General features: G+C 46.1%; 1 protein-coding gene across 7 annotated transcripts in view; it reads right to left on the bottom strand.

The window, feature by feature from the left end:
* Nucleotides 1-23,378, bottom strand: part of IRF2 (interferon regulatory factor 2) — an 82,134-nt gene that overhangs the window by 21,930 nt on the left and 36,826 nt on the right. For 4 of the 7 annotated variants that reach the window (XM_032329309.1, XM_032329310.1, XM_032329311.1 and 1 more), the window contains 4 exons: nt 18,614-18,706; nt 10,585-10,684; nt 9,204-9,380; nt 8,854-8,900 (listed from right to left, as the gene is read on the bottom strand). In XM_032329309.1, coding sequence (XP_032185200.1) covers nt 8,854-8,900; nt 9,204-9,380; nt 10,585-10,684; nt 18,614-18,700 — 411 coding nt within the window. In that variant the 5' untranslated portion in view covers nt 18,701-18,706. Of the gene's footprint in view, nt 1-8,853; nt 8,901-9,203; nt 9,381-10,584; nt 10,685-18,613; nt 18,707-19,055; nt 19,061-20,331; nt 21,944-23,378 lie in introns of those variants that run through there. The other 3 variants (XM_032329313.1, XM_032329308.1, XM_032329312.1) reach the window with 3 other exon arrangements.

The raw sequence follows: 23,378 nt of genomic DNA, 5'->3' as shown, positions 1-23,378 counted from the left end.
CCACACAGGGAAGGAGGGGAAAGCACCTCTTCCTTGATGATCCCCACCTGGCAAACTCCCATCATGAGAAAGAACTTCAGCTTGGAAGACATCACGTCAGTATACAGCTCAGTCCTAAGAACTTTCCCACACGCACACTGACAAGAGGCACCAAAGGGCAGGGGAGGGGCCCAGGACCGAGGCCAGCCCCCCCCCAGCCCCCCAGGGGGAGTCTCTGCCCCTTTCTCCTGCAGCACCTTGCATTTGCCCATTTTGCGAGGCCTTTCTGGGGAAAAAAGTCGCCCGCCTGGGACTTGAGTCTCCATCCCTTCTCCTCCTCCCTTACGCCCCTGTTAGAGCCTGTGGTGGGTGGAGGCTGCCCCTCTGGCCTCGGCCTCAAGCTCCAGGCTCCCGCAGGGCTGGTATGACAAGCCCGTTTGTCTGTCAGGCTTTGCTGTCACGCGGGGGTCAGAGCCTGGCTCCTCACCTCGCTCTGGATGCGGGACCTGACTGAAGCCTCTTGGAGCCTCTCCCGGGGCTGTGCAGACAGCGGGAACCTGAGGACAGAGCGGACTCCACTCCCAGGGACCACGTGAAGATTGAGATAAACAGGCACCTGGCACTTACTATCAAGTTAACACTTTCCACTACCCACGCATAAATAAATGAGGCTAATAAAACTGCTCTCAAGTACAGGGACCTGTCTTCCAGGTCTGTCACCCAACCCCACACACTGAAATCCAGCAGGGGGGAAGGACTGTGCTGTCCCTCTTGACAATGCGACTGTCCCATGTTACCATATTTCTCCGCCTTCTCATGGCACCTGCGTCTCTCACTGCCTCCTCCGGGGGCTCCTATTCCAGGGCTCTCCCCAGCCCCCCAGACATGCTCCAGATTTCATTCTGCTACTTCGTTTTCCTTGATGGCTCCAAAGGAACCATGTACAGAACATCTAAAGGAATTGTCGAAAGACCCCCCCCCACCCGCGCCCAATCTGTATGGGTTCCTTCTGTTGTAAAGTTATTTATTTATTTTTAACTCATTCTGCTTGTAGGTTTCTGATAAAAGTCATGAGGCAGTCATACTTGCATATATTTAAAAACCTAAATTATCTTGCTCTCAGCTGAAGGCCTCTGTTTCACATGATCTACCGTTTAATTAGTGGCAAGTGATACTTCTATCACTTTCCACTTGAGAAAACTATGACTCAGAGACTAAATTAATTTTCTAAGATCACACTACTTCTAGCCTAAGGAGATACAAGAACTGAGCTAGGTCTTCAGTCATGTGACATGAGCCCATTCCAGGAGCTTTCTGCCTTAATGAACCCCGCGTGCATCCCAACAGAAATTCAGACAGAACCATTTTCCACATCGCTGTCCCCACCTCACCCCGACCTTGTGTCCTGCGCTACTTCTCTGATGGAACCCTACGCTCTACCGCTGGAGAGCGCGTTGGACTATTTTGGACAAGGTTTTATTCCTCCCATCCTGCTTCAAAAAATGCCCTGTTGCTTCCAAAGTCTCCAGTGCAAACCATCTCGCGGGTTCTAGCACTCTGGAAGGACAGTAGTGAACTGTCCCATAAGGGGCAACAGCCAGCATCTCTCCGAAAGTTCTTCACTCAGGGTGCAAAACAAGGATCTTCACTGATCTCAGGCCTCAACTAGACATTTTTTTTTTTTTTTTTTTTAGCAAGGAATTCAAAATTACAAAAAGGGGCACACAGTTCTCTGTGGAACATGCACACAGAGGTCTCTGTCCCGTGTCTCCCAGTCCTGTGTGGTGCCTGCTCCCGCTCTGTCCCCTGCTGTGCCGTACCACGGCTTGGCCTGACCGACCCTCAGCCAGACCCCTTTCTGTTCCCTTTCTGGCTTTAGACATAGGCTCTCCCCTGAATCAACTAGTTTTGGTTTCTAATCCACCCCAGAGAAAGCCAAACCGAGACCATGCATAAGTTCAGACCCCTCCGTGGTGCATTAACTCTGCCAAATCTTTATGCCCAAGAACCTTCCTTCTCCATGTAGAATCTAAACTTTGGCCTGCAGTTTGAGGGGTTTGGGACAAGAGCAAACTGGCATGAGAGAGAGAGAGCGTCCAAGGGCAGGAGCCGCGCTCTTTAGACCTCTACAGTCTCAAAAGCTGAGCTTGCTGGAGGGGGTTGGGGTGGGCCCGAGTCAGAGGACAGCAAGGCCACTCAGCCTCCTCTCCAAGTCCAGTCCCTCTCATCCCTGTGCCACAGCCCCTTGTCTAGATGTCCCTTGCCTAGAGGCAAGATACAGCAGCCGTCTGAGCTTTTCTGTCTACAACCCAGTTCCCTGCTGCCAGAGATGCCCTAATTCATCTGTGCAAAGCCGGTCTCTCTGCAGCCCAACTGAAGGAGATCTCTAGAGCTCTCTATTAACTAAAATTTCAGGCTGCCCGCTGGCCTTCATAAAAGTAGCCTGGGGGTGGGGCGCCTGGGTGGCTCAGTCGGTTGAGCATCTGACTCTTGATCTCAGCTCAAGTCTTGATCTCAGTGTCGTGAGTTCAAGCTCAGTATGGAGCCTACTTAAAAAAAGTAAAAAGTGTGGGCGCCTGGGTGGCTCAGTGGGTTAAAGCCTCTGCTTTCGGCTCAGGTCATGATCTCAGGGTCCTGGGATTGATTGAGCTCCGCATTAGGTTCTCTGCTCAGCAGGGAGACTGCTTCGCCCTCTCTCTCTGCCTGCCTCTCCTACTTGTGATCTCTGTCTGTCAAATGAATAAATAAATGAAAAATCTTAAAAAAAAAAAAAAAAAAAAAGGTAAAAAGTGGCCTGGAGGGGTGGGGTGTGGGGTTTGTACACTCCTCACCATGGGGCCACGAGTAAGATAGGTTGACGCCTCCTGCCCAGTCCTGCGACATCTTCCTTTCTTCCCTGGAACTAGACTGTCTTCATCTTCTTCCTACTCCCATTATAACCTTCCAAACCTCCCTTTAACTTCTCTCCTTTCCCTTTTTATCTTGTCCTTGAGGCTCGTGTTCTTCTCATACAGCTTCTCTTCTTCTTTTTCTACTGTCAAGGCCTCCGGGGTCATTCCTGAGTACCTGACCGCACACCCGCCGCCCCACACCTACCCGAACTCTGGGCCCGTGAGATCCCACGGTCATTCACACTCAACACGTTCCAAGTTAAACTCAGGTCCTCCTCCACAAAACATGCTCCAGCCCCACCTGTCCCTCCTATCAGGCTTGCAACTTTGACGTGCTGCTGTCTACACCCTCCGCACCCTCTCCGGCATCTCCCCGTCCGCATTCCGAGGGCCCCAACTTCATCTACACTTGCACTGCGCTCTCCGCCCCTCCATTCCGTCCTACGGCCATGAGAAAGACCTCCCCCCCTTAAACATCAACTCCACTGTGCACGGCTCTTACCCAAGGAACTCAACCAAGCCTCGTTTCACATCATCCCGCGAGTTTACTCAGCCACGGAGCCTCCGGACTGAGCTCTGAGCGGTACCCCCAAGAGCCACCAAGAGCGAAGGAGGCAGCAGCCCCAAGCAGGCGGGCAGGCGGGCCCTCTCTCCTGCTCCATCTGGGGCAGCTCTGCGTCTGCCTGTGTTTCAAGCGGGCTGCCAGTCTGTGTTTTCATTTGATTAAGGTCTGGAAACTGAAGACCCTCTTCCAACCAATGATGGGATCGCTCCAGTACCAGCCCTGACAGGTGGTCTCTGGATAGTGATGGGGAGCATGTTGCTTTTAATCCAGCTCAAGGTCACCATTAGAGCCAATAGCTTAATTAGAAAGTTCTGCTAAAAACCAGGACCTGCTTTTCTGTAACTTCGACCCAGAGGTCTAGGTTCAGAACTAATACAGACCGGGCCTGCTCTCTCCCAGGTGACCTGAGACACCCTCCTAGAATACAGTTCCCATCATAGCACCAATGCTTTGATCTGGAAGCACGTTATAGGTACAAAGCATGCATGTTTCACTGTCAAACAATCCTAGGAGCCAGGAACTATTCATTTCTAACCCTCCCCACCCACGGTCTTTTGTTTCCCACAGTTGCCTCACACTGAATCCTGCTCTAATTAAGCCAGTTTCCTGACTCATCCCAGGAAGACCAAACAGCAACTCTGACTTCCCGGCCTTTATGTCATGCTCCTGGTGCTGACCGCCATGGCGCTGACTGCCATGTTACTCCATCCATGCCCCAAAGCCTGGCTCAGGTATCACCACTTCCATAAGGCCAAGAGGCACCAGGTGTGGTGAAAGAGTGTGGGATTTGGAGCTGGACTGACCTGGATTTAAATCCCAGCAGTGCTACCTTGGAGAAAATTACTCAACCTCCCTGTGCCTCCAATTCCTCATATGCAAACAGGAGATGACCCGCCCATCCCAGGAAGAGCGAGATGACATATTAATTAGAGCTCAGAACTTGGTAGAGGCTCAAAAATGTCAGCTACCACTCCTCTGTTTATCCCCTTCTCTTTTTACTGATGTTGGCCTCTGTGACCTTTTTTTTTGAAACACACAGTATGGGACTGTCCGCTCTCCTGGGTCTTAAGTCTTATTTCCTTAGATGGGCAGTTACCTCCACATACCTCCACATAGGCAAGGCCTGGCTCAAGTAAAACACAGCACACTGAGTTCAGAGCATATATATTCACAACAGAGAACACTGAGGAATATCGAGGCAGAGTTTCTGCCCCTACTACATGGCCAGTGGGCCTCGGTTTCCCAGTCTCGGGGGAAGCGATTTGCTGAGGGAACTTACAGCATGGAGATAAACTGCCTGAGTGACCTCAGAAAAATTCTGACACTTAGCCCACAGGTTCTAAACCTCATTTGCTAGTTAAAACTTCAACTTGAACTGAATGAAGATTGGGAAGAGTTTGTCGCAATAGGAAAATTTCCCACCTTGATCCTACATCGAAGACCAACATTCTCAGTGGAAGAAGCCTATCTAGTCTCCCCTGTCACACACTGGCATGGGACCTATTAACTCAGAGCTTGGGCACTGTGACAACAAAAAGTAATGTATTAATAGCTCGGTAAGGATAAAGTCCTTCAACTGTACAATTCCGGATAAGTTGGAGAGATCCCCTAGGAAACGTTCTACCGAAACATTTTGTGAATGCAAAGGCATTCACTGTCGGGAGCCACAGAGCTTGGGAAGGCTACTGGCCTTATCTACGTTCAGAGGCCACACTGTGGGACAGATACAAGCAGATTTAAAGTCAGAAGTGAGGCTGTCCTTCTTTCTGATGAACCGCCTGCCTTCTGCTGAAGGGACAATGTCTCTCTGAGGGACAAGTCTCAGGGACTAACCACATTGTTGTCACCGGAGGATTTCACAGTATACACTTTGCTGGGGGCTCTCACTTGCTTCCCTGGGCCACCATGGCCAAGCCTCACCTGGGGCTGTCCCTTCCACCCCTTGCTCAACTGTGCGGCCATAGGGAAGACACCGCCACATCCCGTGCTTATGAGCACAGCCCGTGTCATCAACTAGAAGAGGCGCATCTTCTCGGATGTCCCCAGCCCTGAAACAGAATGTGCCTTGTCATCAAGTGTGGGCCATGGTCTCACCGCAAGCAGTTTTTCTTGCTCAGACAGACCTAAACTGATGGTGTTCTCTCACTGTGGGATCTGATATTCGATGGGGCATGGAAGGCATGTTTGAGCAAGGTTTGCTGCTGGCGAACGTCAGTTACTCCCTTCTGTCTATTAACTGAGATGGGGAAATTAAATCTGTGCTGCAATGTAACACCTCACTCTGGCCTCACACGTTATCTCTATTTATGCATCTACTTAGTGATCGAATATGTACTGATTATCTGTTCTGTACCAGGCACTGAGCTAGATGCTATGAAAATAGTAGTGAATACGACACAGTCATACTCAAGATTGCAGCAAGGTCTTCCAAGTCACCTATTTGTGGGGAAGTCATACTTTTCTGACTAAATAATACTCATTAAAGTGTAGGCCCCCCAAAAAAATCCCAACTCTGGGAAACTTGATACAAATAATAACTAGTGGGGTTTTTTTTAATTGCAAGGAAAAATTAATTTTTAAAAAGATTTTATTTATTTGACAGAGAGATAGAAAGCACAAGTAGGCAGAGCGGCAGGCAGAGGGAGAGAGAAAAGCAGGCTCTCCACTAAGCAGGGAGCCTGAAGCGGGGCTTGATGCCAGGACCCTGGCATTATGACCGGAGCCAAAGGCAGAGGCTTAACCCATTGAGCCACCCAGGTGCCCAGAAAAATAAATTTTTTTAAAAAGTGATGTTAGGGCACCTGTGTGGCTTAGTCGTTGGGCATCTGCCTTTGGCTCAGGTCATGATCCCAGAGGCCTGGGCTCAAGGCCCGAGTTGGGCTCCCTGCTGAGTGGGAAGGCTGCTTCTCTCTCTCCCACTCCCCCTGTTTGTGTTCCCTCTCTTGCTGTGTCTTTGTCAAATAATTAAATATTTTAAAAAATTAATAAATAAATAAAAAGTGATGTTAAAGGAGACCTACAGATTAAGAGAAAACTTAAGAGAGCCACCTGGAGGGGCTCAGTCAGTTAAGCATCTGCCTTCAGCTCAGGTTGTGATCCCAGGGTCCTGGGATCGAGTTCCACATCGAGGTCCCTGCTCAGTGGGGAGTCTGCTTCTCCCCCTGCCTCTTCCTCCCTTTCTCTGTCTCTCATGAATAAATAAAATCTTTTTTAAAAAAATAAAAATAAAATAAAATAAAACGTAAGAGACACAATGTGTGAAACCTTACATGGATTTTCATTCCAGTAAACAGGCTGTATAAATATGACATCATTTATGAGACAACTGGAAATCTGAACACTGACTATTTTTTATAATATTTGACGAGACTGAGGAATTACTGTTAATTCTTCAGCTGCAATAATGCTACTGTGTTATTTTTAAGGAGTATCCATATTCTGAAGGGAATTGAACCAGTAATTGGGGAAAAAATCATATAACATGGGATCTGCTTCAGAATAGTGCGCTGAGGGGCGCCTGGGTGGCTCAGTGGGTTAAGCTGCTGCCTTCGGCTCAGGTCATGATCTCAGGGTCCTGGGATCGAGTCCCACATCGGGCTCTCTGCTCGGCAGGGAGCCTGCTTCCCTCTCTCTCTCTCTCTCTCTCTCTCTCTCTGCTTGCCTCTCTGCCTACTTGTGATCTCTGTCTGTCAAAAAAAAACAAATAAATAAATAAATAAATAAAAATAAGAATAGTGCGCTGAACCATACGAAATGGTTTGAGTCAAAAATGGCTGAATATCGGCCACTCTCATGGGTTGGAGGGACACGGATGGTGGCACCCACTCCTGAAACAAAAAAGTCCCGAGCTATTAATGTGCAAATTGGGGTGATGGCCACAGGGCGAATTCTCCTCAGCTGTCTCCTTCTTGTGCATATAAAATTTTTCCACAATAAAAAAGTTAAAACAAAATTGGGCCTCAGTACTGTGCTATATTTAAAATAAGTCACAAACTAAAAATATTTAGGATGAAAGTGGACATGTCAGTTCTGAAATATTCTGCTCAAGTATTTGTTTTCCACTCCGACGGGAAGATGAGCATTTCCGAAACTTTAACAGTCTATCTCAGCTGCCCCTCAAATTCTATCTACCTTCACAAGTCTCCCTGTATTTCAGAAGTAAATACTGTTGTGTTTTGTCTACTGGGACTAACTGGCTTGTTTTTAAACACAGTGCTGTCTGGATAGCTGGGGTTATTCCTCCAACAGCGATTCTGGCTTAGGAATCAGAATAGTTGGCACTGGGTGCCGGGGTGGCTCAGTGGGATAAGCCTCTGCCTTTGGCTCAGGTCATAATCTCAGGGTCCTGGGATTGAGTCCTACATCGGGCTCTCTGCTCAGTGGGGAGCCTGCTTCCCCCTCTCTCTCTGCCTGCCTCTCTGCCTACTTGTGATCTCTCTCTGTGTGTCAAATAAACAAATAAAATCTTTTTTAAAAAAGTAAAAAAAAACAAAAAAAAAGAATAGTTGGCATCACCTTTAAGTTCAGTTCTAAAGGACCATGCCACTTTGGCCATGTGTGCCACCGCCCTTGGACCCATGTAACTCAAGTCCCTCGAACCTCAGTTTCTCCATCTGTAAACCGAGTGCCTTGAGCCCTAAGACAATTTGACGGTCTGTAGGGCTGGGAGTGTAGTGTCTGCTCTCCGGTCAGCCACTGAAGCTCATCCTCAATTTAGCACAGGTATCTGGCTATTCTCTGTTTAACAAGGCCATGCCACGTAGGCACAAAGACCCTCACACTGCAGGGGGTTCCAGACCACAGAGCCTACTGAAAGGCTTGCACGCGCGCACACACACGCGCGTCCAAACACACACACACACACACATCTGTATGGAAAGACTTGGGGAGTCGTGAGAGTTAGTTCTGAGGTGGGGCAGAGAGAGACTAGAGAGAACCACATGGACAGGGTGCTGTTCGAACAGAACTCTGTGTCCCCAGCCTTAGGGCCTGTCATGGAATATATGCAGAACACGGAGATGATACATTTTAACATAAGTATATAATACTTAATAGACTTTAAGGTCTATTTATGAGCCTGAAAACATGATATCATCAGATTGTAGCTGGTTGCTAGAGCTCAGCTAGAACTAAGGGACCAGCTGGCAACAGTCATGGAGACCAGATGGAGGCTGGAGTCCAGCTCAGTGTGAATTTGCGACTTCATTCATAAACTGCTCCGTGACACTGGATTAAGTAGGTACCAGAGTCTGTGCTGGGGAAAAGCCGAAGAGGAGACATGAAAAGCACATATAACACAGGAGCCAAAGAAGAAAGATGAAATACTTCACAGTGATCACGTTGCTTGTTTTTATGAGACAGAACAGGAATCATTAATATGGTCAAACTTTGGCTTTCTCTCTGAACAATAAAGATTACCTTGATGTGCTTAACTCTGTCTTCTTTCTCTGTCTTTGGTTTCTTTCCTGTGGCAACAAAAAACAGTCTGGGGTTAATTCATGAGGAACATACCGAAAACAGTTTCCCCTCGATTATTTCTGGAACTTTCAATGAACCTGTACATGCTTTCACCCACACACAGCCAAGTTTCTCTGACTGCCTTGAGCAACCTGACGGTCACTTTCCCCAGCCAGGCAAGGGGAGGACTATTACCCACAATGTGAACAACTGCTCTCCCCTCGGAGTGACCACAGATGTGGAAATAAAGAAACCACAGAGATACTACAATATATATGACGTAACCGTTGTTTTAGTTAGTAAATATCTACCTTTCTTCGAAGGTCGCTCAGATAAGGGCAACATCCGGTATACTCTGAATGCATTGTTTCCCTTCTTTATACTTTTATCCTTGACTTCTTCAATGTCAGGCAAGGAGTTCATGGCACATCGAAAATTTGCCTTCCATGTTTTGGGATCAGGTTTATCTACTCCGGGCTGATGCTTTCCTAACAAAAGAGCCAAAAGAATGAAGGTTAAGAAAAAGAGCAGGGAAAAATAGAGTGTAGAAGTTTCTGGAAACATATAGGCTTGCTGACCAGATAGTGCACATATCCCTTTTTAATTCCAGGCTCCTACAGTGACCAGCCATGCTGCTTTGTCCGGGACCGAGACCGAATTCCTGGGATGTGAGAATTTTTGTTTTAAAACCTAGACAGTTCTGGGCAAACTGGGACAAACTGGTCACCCCAGCTCTCACCTAACAGCTTGAGAAAAAAACTAATAATGGTAGAATGGAGAGGTAATGTAAGTAACAGAGAAAGCTGGCAGGCTGGGGAAGTCTTCAAGCCCAGGTAACTAGAGTGTCCCTTTTTCTTCAAACTCTCAAATATTAGTAAAAAGTCTAATTCCTGTAAATAGCATTCCCTCCTTAAATTCTGTTATAAATAAATATATTCTTGACTACATTTTGGAGAGAGAAATTCAAAGCAAGTTTACCACTCCAGAACAAATAAGTTTATGGGGAACATGATCAGAACCCCACATTCACAGGAAATTTAAGGACTAAGTGTCACTTCTGAGCAAAGCATCCCTTCAGAGTGAGGAAGTTCATGCCCCCCGTGTCCTGGCTGTGCCTGGGGACACACCACAGGTTTTTCAGAGCTGTCTTCACAAGGCCATAAGCCTTATGTGTATAGTAAAAAAGAAAATATTTTCAATGGTTAACACTGTATTGTGTAATTGAAATTTGCTAAGAGAGTAGAACATCAACGTTCTCACCAAAACCAAAAATAACAAAAGGTAAATATGAGAGGTGATAGATGTGTTAATTAATTTGATGGGGAGAATCTTGTTGTAGTGTAGACGTCAAATCATCACGTGGTATAATTTAACTATCTTACAATTTTATTTGTCCATTATATCTCCAAAAAGAAAAAGAAAAAAAAAAAGACACTGGGATGCCTGGGTGGCTCAGTCAGTTAAGCGTCTGCCTACAGCTCAGGTCATGATCCTGGGGTCCTGGGATCGAGTCCTGCGCCAGGCTCCCTGCTTATCATGGAGTCTGCTTCTCCTTCTCCTGCCCCTCCCACCACCCATTTGTTCTCACACTCTCTCTAATAAATAAAATCTTTAAAAGAAAGAAAAAAAAAGGCATGAAATCAACAATAAACAACAGTCTGCTTCTGTGCCCCCATGCGGGGGCTTTAATACCTGTGTGGATTGCCCAGTTTCTAAAGAGGGGCGCATCTTTTTCGACATCCCACCCATGTCTAGCCGCGTGCATCCAAGGGATCTGGAAAATCTTCTTTTCCTAAAAAAAAAAAAGTAAAAACTGAAAAAAAAACAAACAAAAACCCCACAGCCATGGGGTTCAGGCCACCTTTGCAGAAGGTTCTTACATCCTAGCCAGTAAGATGCTCTCCTACGTGACACTGGGTTTGCGGGGCGTCTCCAGTAAAATCCACTAGGAACCAAACCCACCTCCCCCACTGGGCTCTAGATCTCAACAGCCCATTCGGAAGAGATTCAGAGTCCTGTGGAGTCTGGCAGAATAGGAATGCATTCCAAGGTCAGAGGAGTTGATTTTGGGATATGCCAATGTGTTCTGTTATCTGTGCCATTTTTTCTTAAAGGACCACAGGGAACTGGCCACTGACTGAAACCTCTAATGCTTATTGTTGTCGTTGTTACCAGTTGCCTTAGGTAAATTAGGTAAATTAAAACTTGGGCAACTTTCCAAAATTACGCCCATTTGTGCTCCTAAAGGGAAATCAGGGTTATCCGAGGTCACTGCCACAGAGATCAAACACCTCAATCTACTGTGCAGCCAACAGAAAAAGACTGGGTCTACTGCCCTGCATGAAACAGCAAGAAATGCAAATAAAGATGTATTAAATGTGTGGAGATATTACTTTTTTAGAAAAGTCTCTTGGTACAATTTCTACAACAGACCATTTTCCATCTCTTTTACTGCTCAAGAGGTAACTCAAAATAGCTTACATCAGCCCTGGCCTTTAAACACAGGATTAGAAACCAGTGCTTTGGAAACAAAGTCACACTATGTGCAACTTCTTCAACCAGCTCTCTCCCACCAGTCCCAGCAGTTAGTGATTTCCCACAGCACTTTACATGTGACTGCCCATGTGTTCATGTGGTCTCGGTTTCATTTTTTGCAAGAATCTACAGAGTTCCATGGACGTCATTATCTCTGCCCTACAGGTGAGAAAACTGAGGAACAGAATTAGATTCTACAGCCAAGGAAATGATAGGAGCAAGCATCCGAATTCAAAACCAGGCCACGTGATCCCATCCATGTTCAATCACTATATCACACCACACATTGTCTCCCAGTGGTCAGACTGAGGTTTCTCATCTTATGACACATCCGTTGTCTTGACTTCTGTGGAAACCAAGCCCAGGAAAACGGTCCATTTTTAAGCCCTAAAGGTAGTTCAGGTAGTTTCTAGGTATGGGGATCTGGGGGAGAAAAGAAAATGTCAGCAGGGATTTTCCACCACTTTGGTCTCTCACACAACAAAAGACAGAAACCATCCCAACCGATCCCAAAGGGACTTGATGCCTCTAAGAAGCCTGAACTAAAAATATTTCAGAATATTTGAGAGTTCCCCAAAAACTGTTTAAAGGGAACATTCTACTGTATTTAAAACTCAGTTAATAAAGAACTGAAAGCAAGAGACTTTTCATAAGCCCCTCCTCATTCAGTCTGCCTCACCCACCGAGATAGCGTGGTTTCAGGTTAGCCATTTCCAAAGAGCAGTGATCAGCCAAGGGCTAAGGGAAATTTTATTTTTTAACGCAGATGAAAATCAGAGCACAAAATCATTTAAGGCAGTTTTTGATATTCACGTGAAAATGAAAAAAATAAATTTATTTCGGTGAAAGAAACTCCGGAAAGAGCGACCAGATCTAAAAGTTTACACTTAAACAGGCAGACCCTTTATGGAACCTGCTGCTGCACATTTTTGTAGGTCAGGGGAGTTCAGAGGGGACACGATCTGAAGTCTAGCTCATGAAACACAAAGTTGATGCTGGTAAGTAGGTCTTTTTAAGCATTTGCACATGTGCTGTTACATGCACACACGCATGCTCTCACACACACACCTACCAAAACAAGTCTCACAGAAACTGTGCCCAAATCACAAACCCACAAACAGAGCAGCTAAACCTAGCAATTATCTACCATGCATCCACGGATTATCTTTCCTGGGCAAAAGGTCTGAGGGGACCTTTCTCAAAAGACGATAACTAAATGGCCAATAAGCACATGAAGACACCCAACATTGCGAAGCATCAGGCGAGTGCCAATCGAAACAACAACGAGATACCATTTCCTACCCCCAGGGTGGCTAGATTAAATTATTTAAATAATTAAATAATAAGTTGGCGGTAATGATGTGGAGAAACTGGAGGCTCCCTACATTGCTGGTGGGAATGTTGCCCAGCATAGACACTGTGGAAACCAATTTGGCTATTCTTCAAAAAGTTACACACAGAATGCCCACATGACCCAGTAATCTCACTCAAAGACTTATAAACAGGCGTTGAAACAAGTATTTATACATGAATGTTCAAAACAGCACTATTCATACTAGCCAAATGTCCACCAACTGATGAATGGATAAAGGAAATGTTGTACATGCATAAAATGGAATATTATTCAGTCACAAAAAGGAATGCAGTAATAACAGGTGCCACAACACGAATGAATCTTGAACGTCACATTCAGTAAAAGAAGCTTTCTACAAAAGGCCACATCGTGAACGGTTCCACTTAAATCCAAAGGGGCAGAAAGCAGATTAGTGAATGCCTTTGCACAAGGAAAGGATGTGAAATGCTTTGCAATGGAAAGTGACTGCTTAATGGCCAAGTGTTTCCTTTTGGGGTGATGACAATACTGGGATTATAGTGACGATGACTGTAGACAACATTGTGAGCAGAAAAATCCACCAAACTGCACATTCAAAAATAGATAAGTGGCAAATTAAACAGAAACCACATGTAACTTTTGGGGGGGTGTATAGAATTTATTTTTCTTCCTTATCTTTTTTTAAAATTTTATTTTATTTCTTTTCAGTGTTCCAAGATTCAGTGTTTATGCACCACACCCAGTGCTCCATGCAATACGTGCCCTCCTTAATACGTGTAACTTTTAACTAGTTTTTCATATTGCAAAAAAATAAACTGCTACTAAACATATCACATCTCTCTCTATATATTTTTTTTTTTTAAGATGGTGCTGAAAGACAAAGAAGATAAAACTGGAAGAGATTCTGAGCAGCAAACATTCTGGTCTTCAATCAGCGTGTCCTATAGGATGGTAACGGCGTTTGCTCTGTGCTACCAGAAGCCCTGCGTGCCCCATTCACAGAGGCTATTCACACCATGTTTGGAGGGACAGCATGTTCTAGACTCAACCCATGTTTATAGAGAGAGAACTGTGCCTACCTGAGGGAAGGAGAGAGAAGCAGTGCTTGAGCTGACAAGAACATTTACGATTATCTCGAGGAATGCAGAACATACCTTGGCCCTAAGTGGCAACTAGCTCTCTTCATTTCCTCTGCCTCTTCTCTCCCCCAGTGTTTAGAAGATGTTCCAATTTACTCTGCTGTTTTTGCTGGGGCTCCTCACCTTGTTCTGAGATGACCTAACATTTAGACAAGTGTGAGCCTGCTTTCAGAGTGAACAGAAGGATAAGGTCTGAAACTACCTGGTGACGCCATAGGCCTGAGGAGTGGCCTCGGCCACCGGGGTCCAGTCCGATCTCCCATATGCAATGAGCACGTCAATAACCAGAGGGGAAATTGATCAGAGCTCTAAGAGAAACAATGAACCTGGTTGTGGCTGCCTCCTTCATTCCTCAAGAAAAGCCCCAGAGAAATCACAAGCAAGCATTTGGACCAACCCAGCAAGGACCTGGTCTCTTCGACAAATCAAAGACAAGAAGTGGGAAAAAAAAAAAGGAGAGGCTACTGTTCATAATCAAGGACAATCAGGAGATACTTCAAGTCTGAACAGCCCTCTCTGGATTCTGACTGAGCAGATCAATTGTAAAAAACACACTCTGGGGCACCTGGGTGGCTCAGTGGGTTAAGCCGCTGCCTTCGGTTCAGGTCATGATCTCAGGGTCCTGGGATCGAGTCCCGCATCGGGCTCTCTGCTCAGCAGGGAGCCTGCTTCCTCCTCTCTCCTCTCTCTCTCTCTCTGCCTGCCTCTCTGCCTACTTGTAATCTCTGTCTGTCAAATAAAATAAAAAAAAAATCTTTAAAAAAAAAAAACACACACTCTGGGGAACACAAAGGCATGCTGAATATGGGTGTGTGGTGATGATATTAAAAGTTATGATTAATGAGGAGTAATCTCTGGTTAGTCAATTGATAATGGTATTGTGAATATACAGAAAATGGCCTTAAGTCTTACAGACAGACATATGCTGTCACAGAGTTGTTTCCAAATGCCCCCGCACACATGAATACTCTAAATGTCAATAATCTTTAAATCTGGATGTGAATTTCGAAACCACATGAGAATTTGCTATACTATTCTTTCTAGTCATTAGACAATTCAAACCTGCCATGTATGTTTATAAATACTCATAATAAAAGTAACGGGGCCAAGCCAAGGCCTTCTGCATGAGCTTGTGCTAATGCATCTTCGGTGAACTTCCTCACTTCTCCCTCAGAGGACACGTGCCATCACCGTCCTCCGCAGCATGCAGACGGAGAACAATTTAAGGCATTTATTAACCACCTATTTGTCTCTTACTAAGAATGTCCCAAATACAATGGACTCTCCACTTGACAGAAACATGCCAACTGCCAACCCAATGTTCTTAAGTCCAATTATCTTCACAGAACAAAGACATGGTATCCAATGTTGCTCCTCTTCAAGTACACATTGTTCTCCCATTTACTCATGGAACAGTGCTCACCCAAAACTTCCTCAGGTGGCCTAGCACCGAGCCAGCAAGCAGCAACATTCAAGACAGGCCTGGACCGCCCGCCGGGGCCATCCAGCACGAAGTAGTTCACCCCAACACCAACACATTCCGAACAAGGCAGCTGAGGCTTAAGTAAGTAACAAAACCCCACAGTGATTTCTGAGTTATAACCAGTCTTCAGTGGGAGAAGAGATTTTACAAAGACCTCAAACCACTCAACACACCATCGGGGATTCTTAGGCAGAATGCTTCTGAGTAAGAAGGAAATAATAGGGGGCTCCTGGGTGGCAGTCAGTTAAGCGTCTGCTTTCATCTCAGGTCATGATCCTGGGGTCCTGTGATGGAGCCCCACATCGGGCTCCCTGCTCAGCAGGGAGTCTGCTTCTCCTTCTCCCTCTACCCCCTGGCCACCCTCTCTCATATAAATAAATAAAATCTTGAAAAAGAAGAAGAAGGAATTAACAGTAAGGTTTCCAATGAAATCTTTACATGGGCAGAAGAATACCAAAGCCAAAGTGAATAGAAACCTATAAAAAGATGGCTTGAGGAGGTGTAGGTATGGAGAGAAAATGTCCACAGTGACCAGGACAGCCCTGCCTGCGCGTGCAGACACAGCCACAGGCACATTCCGCCCAGGCCCATGCACGGCCTGCCTGACCAGTCCCCCGGCACTCCAGCCCCCCGGCCTTATGAGACGTGTCATCCGCTGAAGCCATGGTCCGCTCACGTTGAGGCCAGACCAGGTAGGTCAGGGGTCTCCTTTCCCCACCGCTAGAAGAGACCTCACAAGCCAGGGGCCTGGAGGGCCACCTATGAGGGCCCAAGTGTTCCCACGCCCTTTCCAGTCGTCTATCAGAAAAACAGAGACAGAGAGGATGGAAGAAAAGGTGTCTGAATGGAGAGTCCCGGTTAGGAAGCAACCATAAGAGGGTGCATTCGTTTCCCAGAGCTCTCCTAACAGCTGCCACAAAGCAGGCAGCTTACACCACAGGAATCCATCCTACCACAGGTGTGGAGGCCAGAAATTTAGAAGCAAGATGTCAGGAGGGCCGCATTCCCTTCAGAGGCTATAAAGAAATCCAAAACCAAGATGTCGGCAGGGCCACATTCCCCTCAGAGGCTGCAAAGACAATCTTTGCTGGACGCTTCCAGCTTCCGGTGGTCCCAGGCATTCCTTGGCTCATGGCTGCGTCTCCGTAATCTCAACATCTGTCTTCACGGGGCCTTCTGCTCTTCTTTCTTACGTGGACACTCGTCACTGGACTGGCCCAGCTAGATACTACGGGGTAATCCTGAGATCCTTCATCTTTTCCAAAGACCATTTTTCCAAGTCCGCTCACATCCACAGCTTCCGGGGCCTAGAGTGTGGAGGGAGGTTTGTGGAGGGGGAGGGGCGAGGGGAGGCACAATTCAATCTACTAGAAGGATAGTTAACTGCACCGTATCAAGTGCCTTCTCGTGCAGGGGACGCGATGACACGGTAAGTCTGCCCCTGCATCAGGGCAGCCAAAACTGGTGGATGTACTTTTTAAAAAGGAAAAAAAAAATTACTTCTCTTCAGAAACCAGGAACTTATATTTCAATGCCACATTCTAAATCAATATAGGTGACGCCATTTTGTTCTTTAAACATAATCCTACTTGGGGCGCCTGGGTGGCTCAGTGGGTTAAGCCTCTGCCTTCAGCTCAGGTCATGATCTCAGGGTCCTGGGATCGAGCCCTATATCGGGCTCTCTGGAGCCTGCTTCCCCCTCTCTCTCTGCATGCCCTTCTGCCTACTTGTGATCTCTTCTGTCAAACAAATAAATAAAATCTTTAAACATATATATATAATCCTACTTAATGTCTCTGTGTCTTGGCTTCCTTGTCTATAAAATGGAAAACATCACAGCATCTCCCCCATTGTGGGGATTATGTGAGTCAACGTACGTGTCTCACTTAGAGGAGCACCTGGCACTTCATAGACATTAATTTTTATGATTATTATCATTATCAAGTACGCTATGTTTCTTCAGTTCTCCTTGACGACAGTCTTCCCTCCCCTTCCAGTATCACCACCTGTGGCCTGCTAACCAAGCAGGCCAAGACCGGACCTGACTTCTTGTTTGTGTCTTTGGAGCAGACTAATCACAAAACTCCTCCAGGATACACATCTGAAACGCCATGGATATAGCTTGCCTAGAAAAAGAAACTATTTGCCGAGAGACCATAAGATAAGGGGCCAATTCCCATGGAGAGACCATATGGTTTACTTATTTCCATTCACTTGTTACCCCCACCTTGTTTCAGAAAAGGACCCACTGAAACCGATGCACTCGAATACAATACCATTCCAGTTAAAATAAGTGAAAAAAAAAAAATAAGTGGGTGAGGGAAAAAGAGATAAGGCTCGAGAGATATCTGAAAAGATAAGACAAAGCCAGGAGAGATAGGAGTAAGCACAATGTTATAGGACCCTCCACACTTGTTAGAAGTGGGCCACAATCAGGCTCGAGGCTCTCAAGCACGCCATACGAGGAGAAAGCCTGACCAGCTGAATTATTCATCGGGTCCTTGAGATGAAAATGAGGAGGAGGCAGAAGAGGAAAAAGAAATTTACTCAGAAGAACTGTGATATTCCTGGTAGCGGGAGAGAAGCTTCTCCCTTGGGCCCTCTTCAAGAAGGCGTGATATATTAGTGGCTTTTCTAGGTGATAACTATATATTTTCAGGTGTTCTTTATTTTGACAACCACTCTCTCCCTGTTTCACTCCTCTAACAGGTAGGATCAATTAGATTGAGAGTCTGAGGTTGGTAAAGTAAGGGAGGATCTATGTACGTGCGTGTGGTGTGTGTGTATACATGGAGGGTTGTAAATGACAGCCTGCTTTCTTAGGACCACATCACGTGTTTCGTGATAAAAAAGGAGACTTTTTTTTTTTTTTAAGATGAAAAAACCAGAAAGTTCTCTTTACACAGACAATACTGAGAAGAGAGCCAAGAAGTTTCCTTCCCAACACAGAACCCCAGAGTTTCCATGTTCTCCAATCCTCGAAGCCAGGGGAAGCAAGAGAGGCATTTAGAGAAGGAAGGGGGTCAGAATCATTAAAGAATAACACAGATCATTTTAGGTTGGTTGGTTTTGTAATTAACAAGCATAAGATTTTGAACACAAATAACACAATTTTACTTTTTGGCCGTCTCCAGGCTCATCTTTTAGGAAGTACCTCTCTCTCTCTCTCTCTCTCTCACACACACACACACACACACACATACACACACACACGGCCACCAGCACACGTACCTTATTAAGCCACTTCAGCCCAGGTATCGTATTCGAATTGATCTGTTCCTCCAGCCATGGGCGCATTCGCATCCTTTCCACTGGCATGGTACCCTTTGCAGAAGAGAAACGCAGCATTAGGTAATTCTGGTAATGACCGTCAGGTCTGACAAGTTCTACACCCCTGCCTGACCCTCTTCCACTGTCCCCTTCCCCAAAACCGCACAGCTGACGGGCACGGGGGATCGGAGGGCCAGGCCGGGTGTGAGGGGTCTCTGCCCGCTGGGGCACACTCAGTCCCAAGGAGCCGTCTCAGTGGGGCGATGGTTCGGGCTAAGCCTGCTCTCACCTGAGAACGTCTCATGGGTGTAGGTGGCCTGGACTGGCAAAAAGCCTGGACACCCAAGTGACCTGGCCTAAAGAGAGATAGCCCTATCCCAACCCGGTCGTGTTGACAACAGACCTCTTCGGTGTATCAGGCGGGTATTGGGGAGACCAGCAGTTTACAAGTAACTTTTGGGTGTTACCTTTCCAAGAGCCCAGGGTGGACCCAGCAAAACAGTTGTGGGAAACAGTGCTTAGAACCAACTCATGGCTCTCAGGCATCAAGGTGACACAAGTGTTCTGAACCGCAAATGTTCATACTTGAATGTCGAAAAGCATCCATTCACTTGGTATGCTATCTACTTTCAGAGCCCAGCAGCATCTTTGGCCTGGCTTCAGCTCGGGGCTCAGGTTCATGTCCTCTCTTGCTCCCTCCCTCAAGGGTCTCCCATCATGGCCACATCCCTCTGACCCGAGATCCTCCTCCCTTTCCTTTAACTGACCCTCCCTCTGGAAATGGCTGCCTGGCCTAAACACGGTTCTGGTCCCAGCCCGCACACTGCCTCTCTTCCCTCCTTGCAGAAACATTTCTAGATAGTCTTTCCCTTGGCCACTCAAATACATCCAGAGTTCAGTCACTGACGAAGGGCTATCTAGCACGCATCTTCATCCTATTTGCATGTAATTTAAATGGGATGTGGGATTCAAAAGCAAAGATGAGGTCCATTCAAGCCTCCCCTCTACAAAACTTCACGGGCAATGGGACATCATCTTCTTTCAACCCTTAGCTGTGTCTTCCTTCTTTTACTCATTTCTTCCTCCAAAAATGAACTCCGAAAATTCTATTGGAACTTGGGTTGCAAAGATCAAAGTCTCGGTCACTCTCTCTTCTAGCTTGCGAGAAACTTCTCTCCCCTCCATGCCTCCCCCAGCTCATGCCAGCGTGCGAGCATCACTATGTAAACCACGTATGACCACAGCCTTGGCCTCGAGAGCCTGATGACTTTCTAGAACTCGACCCTAGAACCCGCACATCTCTCCCAGTTCAGATCTGCTGCAGGTGCCCCCTCAGATTCCTTGCTCACACGATGCTCTCTGCTCCTCCTTCCCAGGCCCTCCCGCTCCTCCCCCATCCTCCAAGACCCAGTTTCTGCCCTCCTTCTCCAGAGGCCTTCCCAGACCACTCCCACCTGAAGAAATCCTCCTCTTGGACTTCCCCAAAAGTCACTGACAGTTCTGATGGTCAGCCAAGCTGGGCTGCCATTGCTAGTTGGCCCTGTCCACTCATGTGGAGGCTTCAGGCCACCATTCTTTGAGATAAGTAACAAGAAGCTCAGGGACCCCAGGGGGCTCCCACGGCACCACTCCTCTGAGTGGTTCGCAAGTCATTCTAGTCCTTTGTGCATTCAATCCACCTTTTCAAGATCATTTGTTGAGAACAATATTCCAGGAACAGGAAAAGGCAAGACATCCTCTAGCATCTAAAAACTCCTAGTCTAACAGGGGACAGGAAGGAAGAGATGACCATACCACACGAAGAGTCCTGCGTACGGAACGATACTAGAAAGCAGCTGGCAACAGGAAGGGTGCCAGAGACAGGGCCTGGAAAGCCATGCCTCGGGATTGTGTTCATCATCCCAAGACTGGAGGGGAAACTGGGGATTGAGGAAAATGAATGATACAATCGATTTTGTGGACAGTGGATGCCAAAATCCAGACCAGTTACACCACAGCAATACACCATATTTACCGGGCACACAAATATTGACTTGGCAGGTCTAGGTGAGCCCTGTGATTCTCTATTTCTAATAAGCTCCAAAGTCCTTGGACCAGACTCTGAGGAGCAAGGCTCTAGATTGACTTCTATTTTTAATTACGAGCCACCTGCTCTTCTGTGCTCTTCCTGAAAAGTCTGGTCATTCTGGCAGGCAGACCCCCTCCATTACGCTGAAAGTATCACCTGTCAGTCCATCCTTTATTTACATGCTGTGCCTTTCTAATAAGGACACAGCTCAGCCAAACCTCGGGCTCTCACTTACCTAGCCAAAACACCATGGAAATCACACATGTAAAAAATGTTCTAAATCTTGAGTCAGGACTGTCACTAATCATAAGCAGATTTTTAGGAAAAGCAAAGATAGCAAGTACCACCTTATCAGAGTAGGATCAACTCTGCTATAAAGGGCTTCTCTTACTTCAGGTTCTACGTTTCATCTTGTTTTAAACACCTAGGACTTCCCCCAATGTTACACACCGAAAAAAATAATAATCCTTTTACATGAAGCTACTTCCTCTAATTACACTTGACCTTACAGCCTGGTCCTATGTCCCACAGACTAAACAGGTAATGAATGACCAGTGGTCTCGCCATATGACACAGAAGAAAACAGGTTCCATCTGACATAGGTCTCCTATGACTATCACAAGTTGAATGCACATTCTGACTTCTGCAGAAGAAAGCAAAGGTGGAATTCTACATTGAGCCTAGCGCCAAAAACTCCTCAGTTTGATACAAAAAATAAATGAAATTTCCAAAGATTAAAAGGCTAGGAGGACAGTCACAGAGAGTCAGAGGCTAGATACTGAGAAAAGAGGCTTCCTTGGCATGCATTTTCTAGCTTCTGTCAATGAAATTCACGGTGACAGATGGGTCTTTCTTCTGGAAGGCAAGTTTCCCATAGGCACCCGGTTCCATGGGCCACAGGAAACTTGAACAGAGTTGAGAAAGGTGTGGAACAGGTTAAAAAGACAAAGATGTGCTATTTTTGGCAAGAGAATCATATTCCACCAGAAATTGAAGACACTCGTGTCCCAGTCCTGACCTTGTCATTACTGGCATGTTTCCTTGGGCTAGTCACCCACCCTCTGGTCCACACTCTAATGATGTAGGAAAATGAGAGGTTTCAAAAAGATAATTTCTCAAGTGATCTACAAATCTAGGAATCCTTTTGTGACATGAAGGCTCATAATCTGATTTACCTTTTGTGTAAGCTTCTACACTTATACACTGGGTTGGTTTTTAAGAATGAAATGCTTGGCGGGCACCTGAGTGGCTCAGTTAGTTAGGCCTCTGCCTTCAGCTCAGGTCGTGATCTCAGGGTCCTGGGATCGAGCCCCGCATTGGGCTCTCTGCTTGGCAGGGAGCCTGCTTCCCCCATCTCTCTGCCTACTTGTGATCTCTCTCTGTCAAATAAATAAATAAAATCTATAAGAAAAAAAAAAAAGAGTGAAATGCTTGGGGCGCCTGGGTGGCTCAGTCATTTAAGGGTCTGACTCTTGATTTCAGCTCAGGTCATGATCTCAGGGTCCTGGGATCAAGCCCTACATCCAGCTCTTCACTCAGCAGGAAGTCTGCTTAAGGATTCTCTCTCCCTCTCCTTCTGTCCCCATCCTGATCGCACGTGCTCTCTATTGCTCTCAAATAAATAAATAAATCTTTTTTTTTTTTTAAGTGAAATGCTGAAATTATGGCTCTTCAAGCCTAAAATACAAAGCATCTACCCTCGAGCCCGACAAAGGCACTTCTAAAATCACCTATCATTACTCCTTTGAGATGTGGGACCGGGATCATCTTTTAAACCCATGGCATTAGCCTCTACATCAGTTCAGTACACGGTGGGTATTTAGAATATTACTGGCACCAGTGTTGCTGCATGAACACAAGCTACTCCCCAAGACTCCTAGGAAGTGAACAGCGCCCCGTGAGGTTGACAATGGTAGGGTCACGCTCAGAGTCAGTAACGGCAGTCATGAATTTTAACCTAAATAACTGAATCTTGGATCTTGGAATAGTAACAGCAATGGCTACTATTTACTGAGCACATACTATATGCCAACCCATTAAAACCAGAGTTTTTCTGAGTTTCCTGTGTAATTCTTACAACCCTAGAAGGTAGGGACTTTAGTGTTCCATATTACAGATGACCGGATAGGTAAAGGAAGTGCTGAAAGGCAATCTGCTAGTCAGTAGGAGAGCCAAGACTCTCATTCTGATCTCCCTGAAACGCTCAAGCTTCAGAAACCCTAACACCTGCTTTTTTTCTTACTCTAGAAAGCACTCAGTTATGTTGGTCTTTTAACTCCTCTACTTAACTGAGCCTTTCCCAACTCCTGTCTGTTTTACATACCACTGACATATTAAATTTCCTAAAATACCACTTAAATCATGTTAATGTTCTGTTCCAGTGACTTCTAAACATCCCTGCTGGATTTAAGATAATAAAATCCTTGGCTGGGGGAGGCAGTGTGCTTTTGGTAATGACACAATAGGTAATTCAGACCTAACTCTCAAGGCGAATAATAAGAAAACCTACACAAAACATGTTTTTCAAAATCTGTTTAGAAGAATCAGAGAACTAACAAGGCAGTAAAGAATTCGGAGAGGAGGATCTGGGAAAAGAAAGAAACCCAGGAAGGTAAGCCTGACATTTGGCACGTTCTTCTCCCAGCCTTGGGGCATCTG

The sequence above is a fragment of the Mustela erminea genome, chromosome 21 (assembly GCF_009829155.1).
Source record: "Mustela erminea isolate mMusErm1 chromosome 21, mMusErm1.Pri, whole genome shotgun sequence".
Lineage (NCBI taxonomy): Eukaryota > Metazoa > Chordata > Mammalia > Carnivora > Mustelidae > Mustela > Mustela erminea.
Note: the sequence above shows the minus strand (reverse complement) of the source record. Positions and strands in the feature narration are given on the sequence as shown.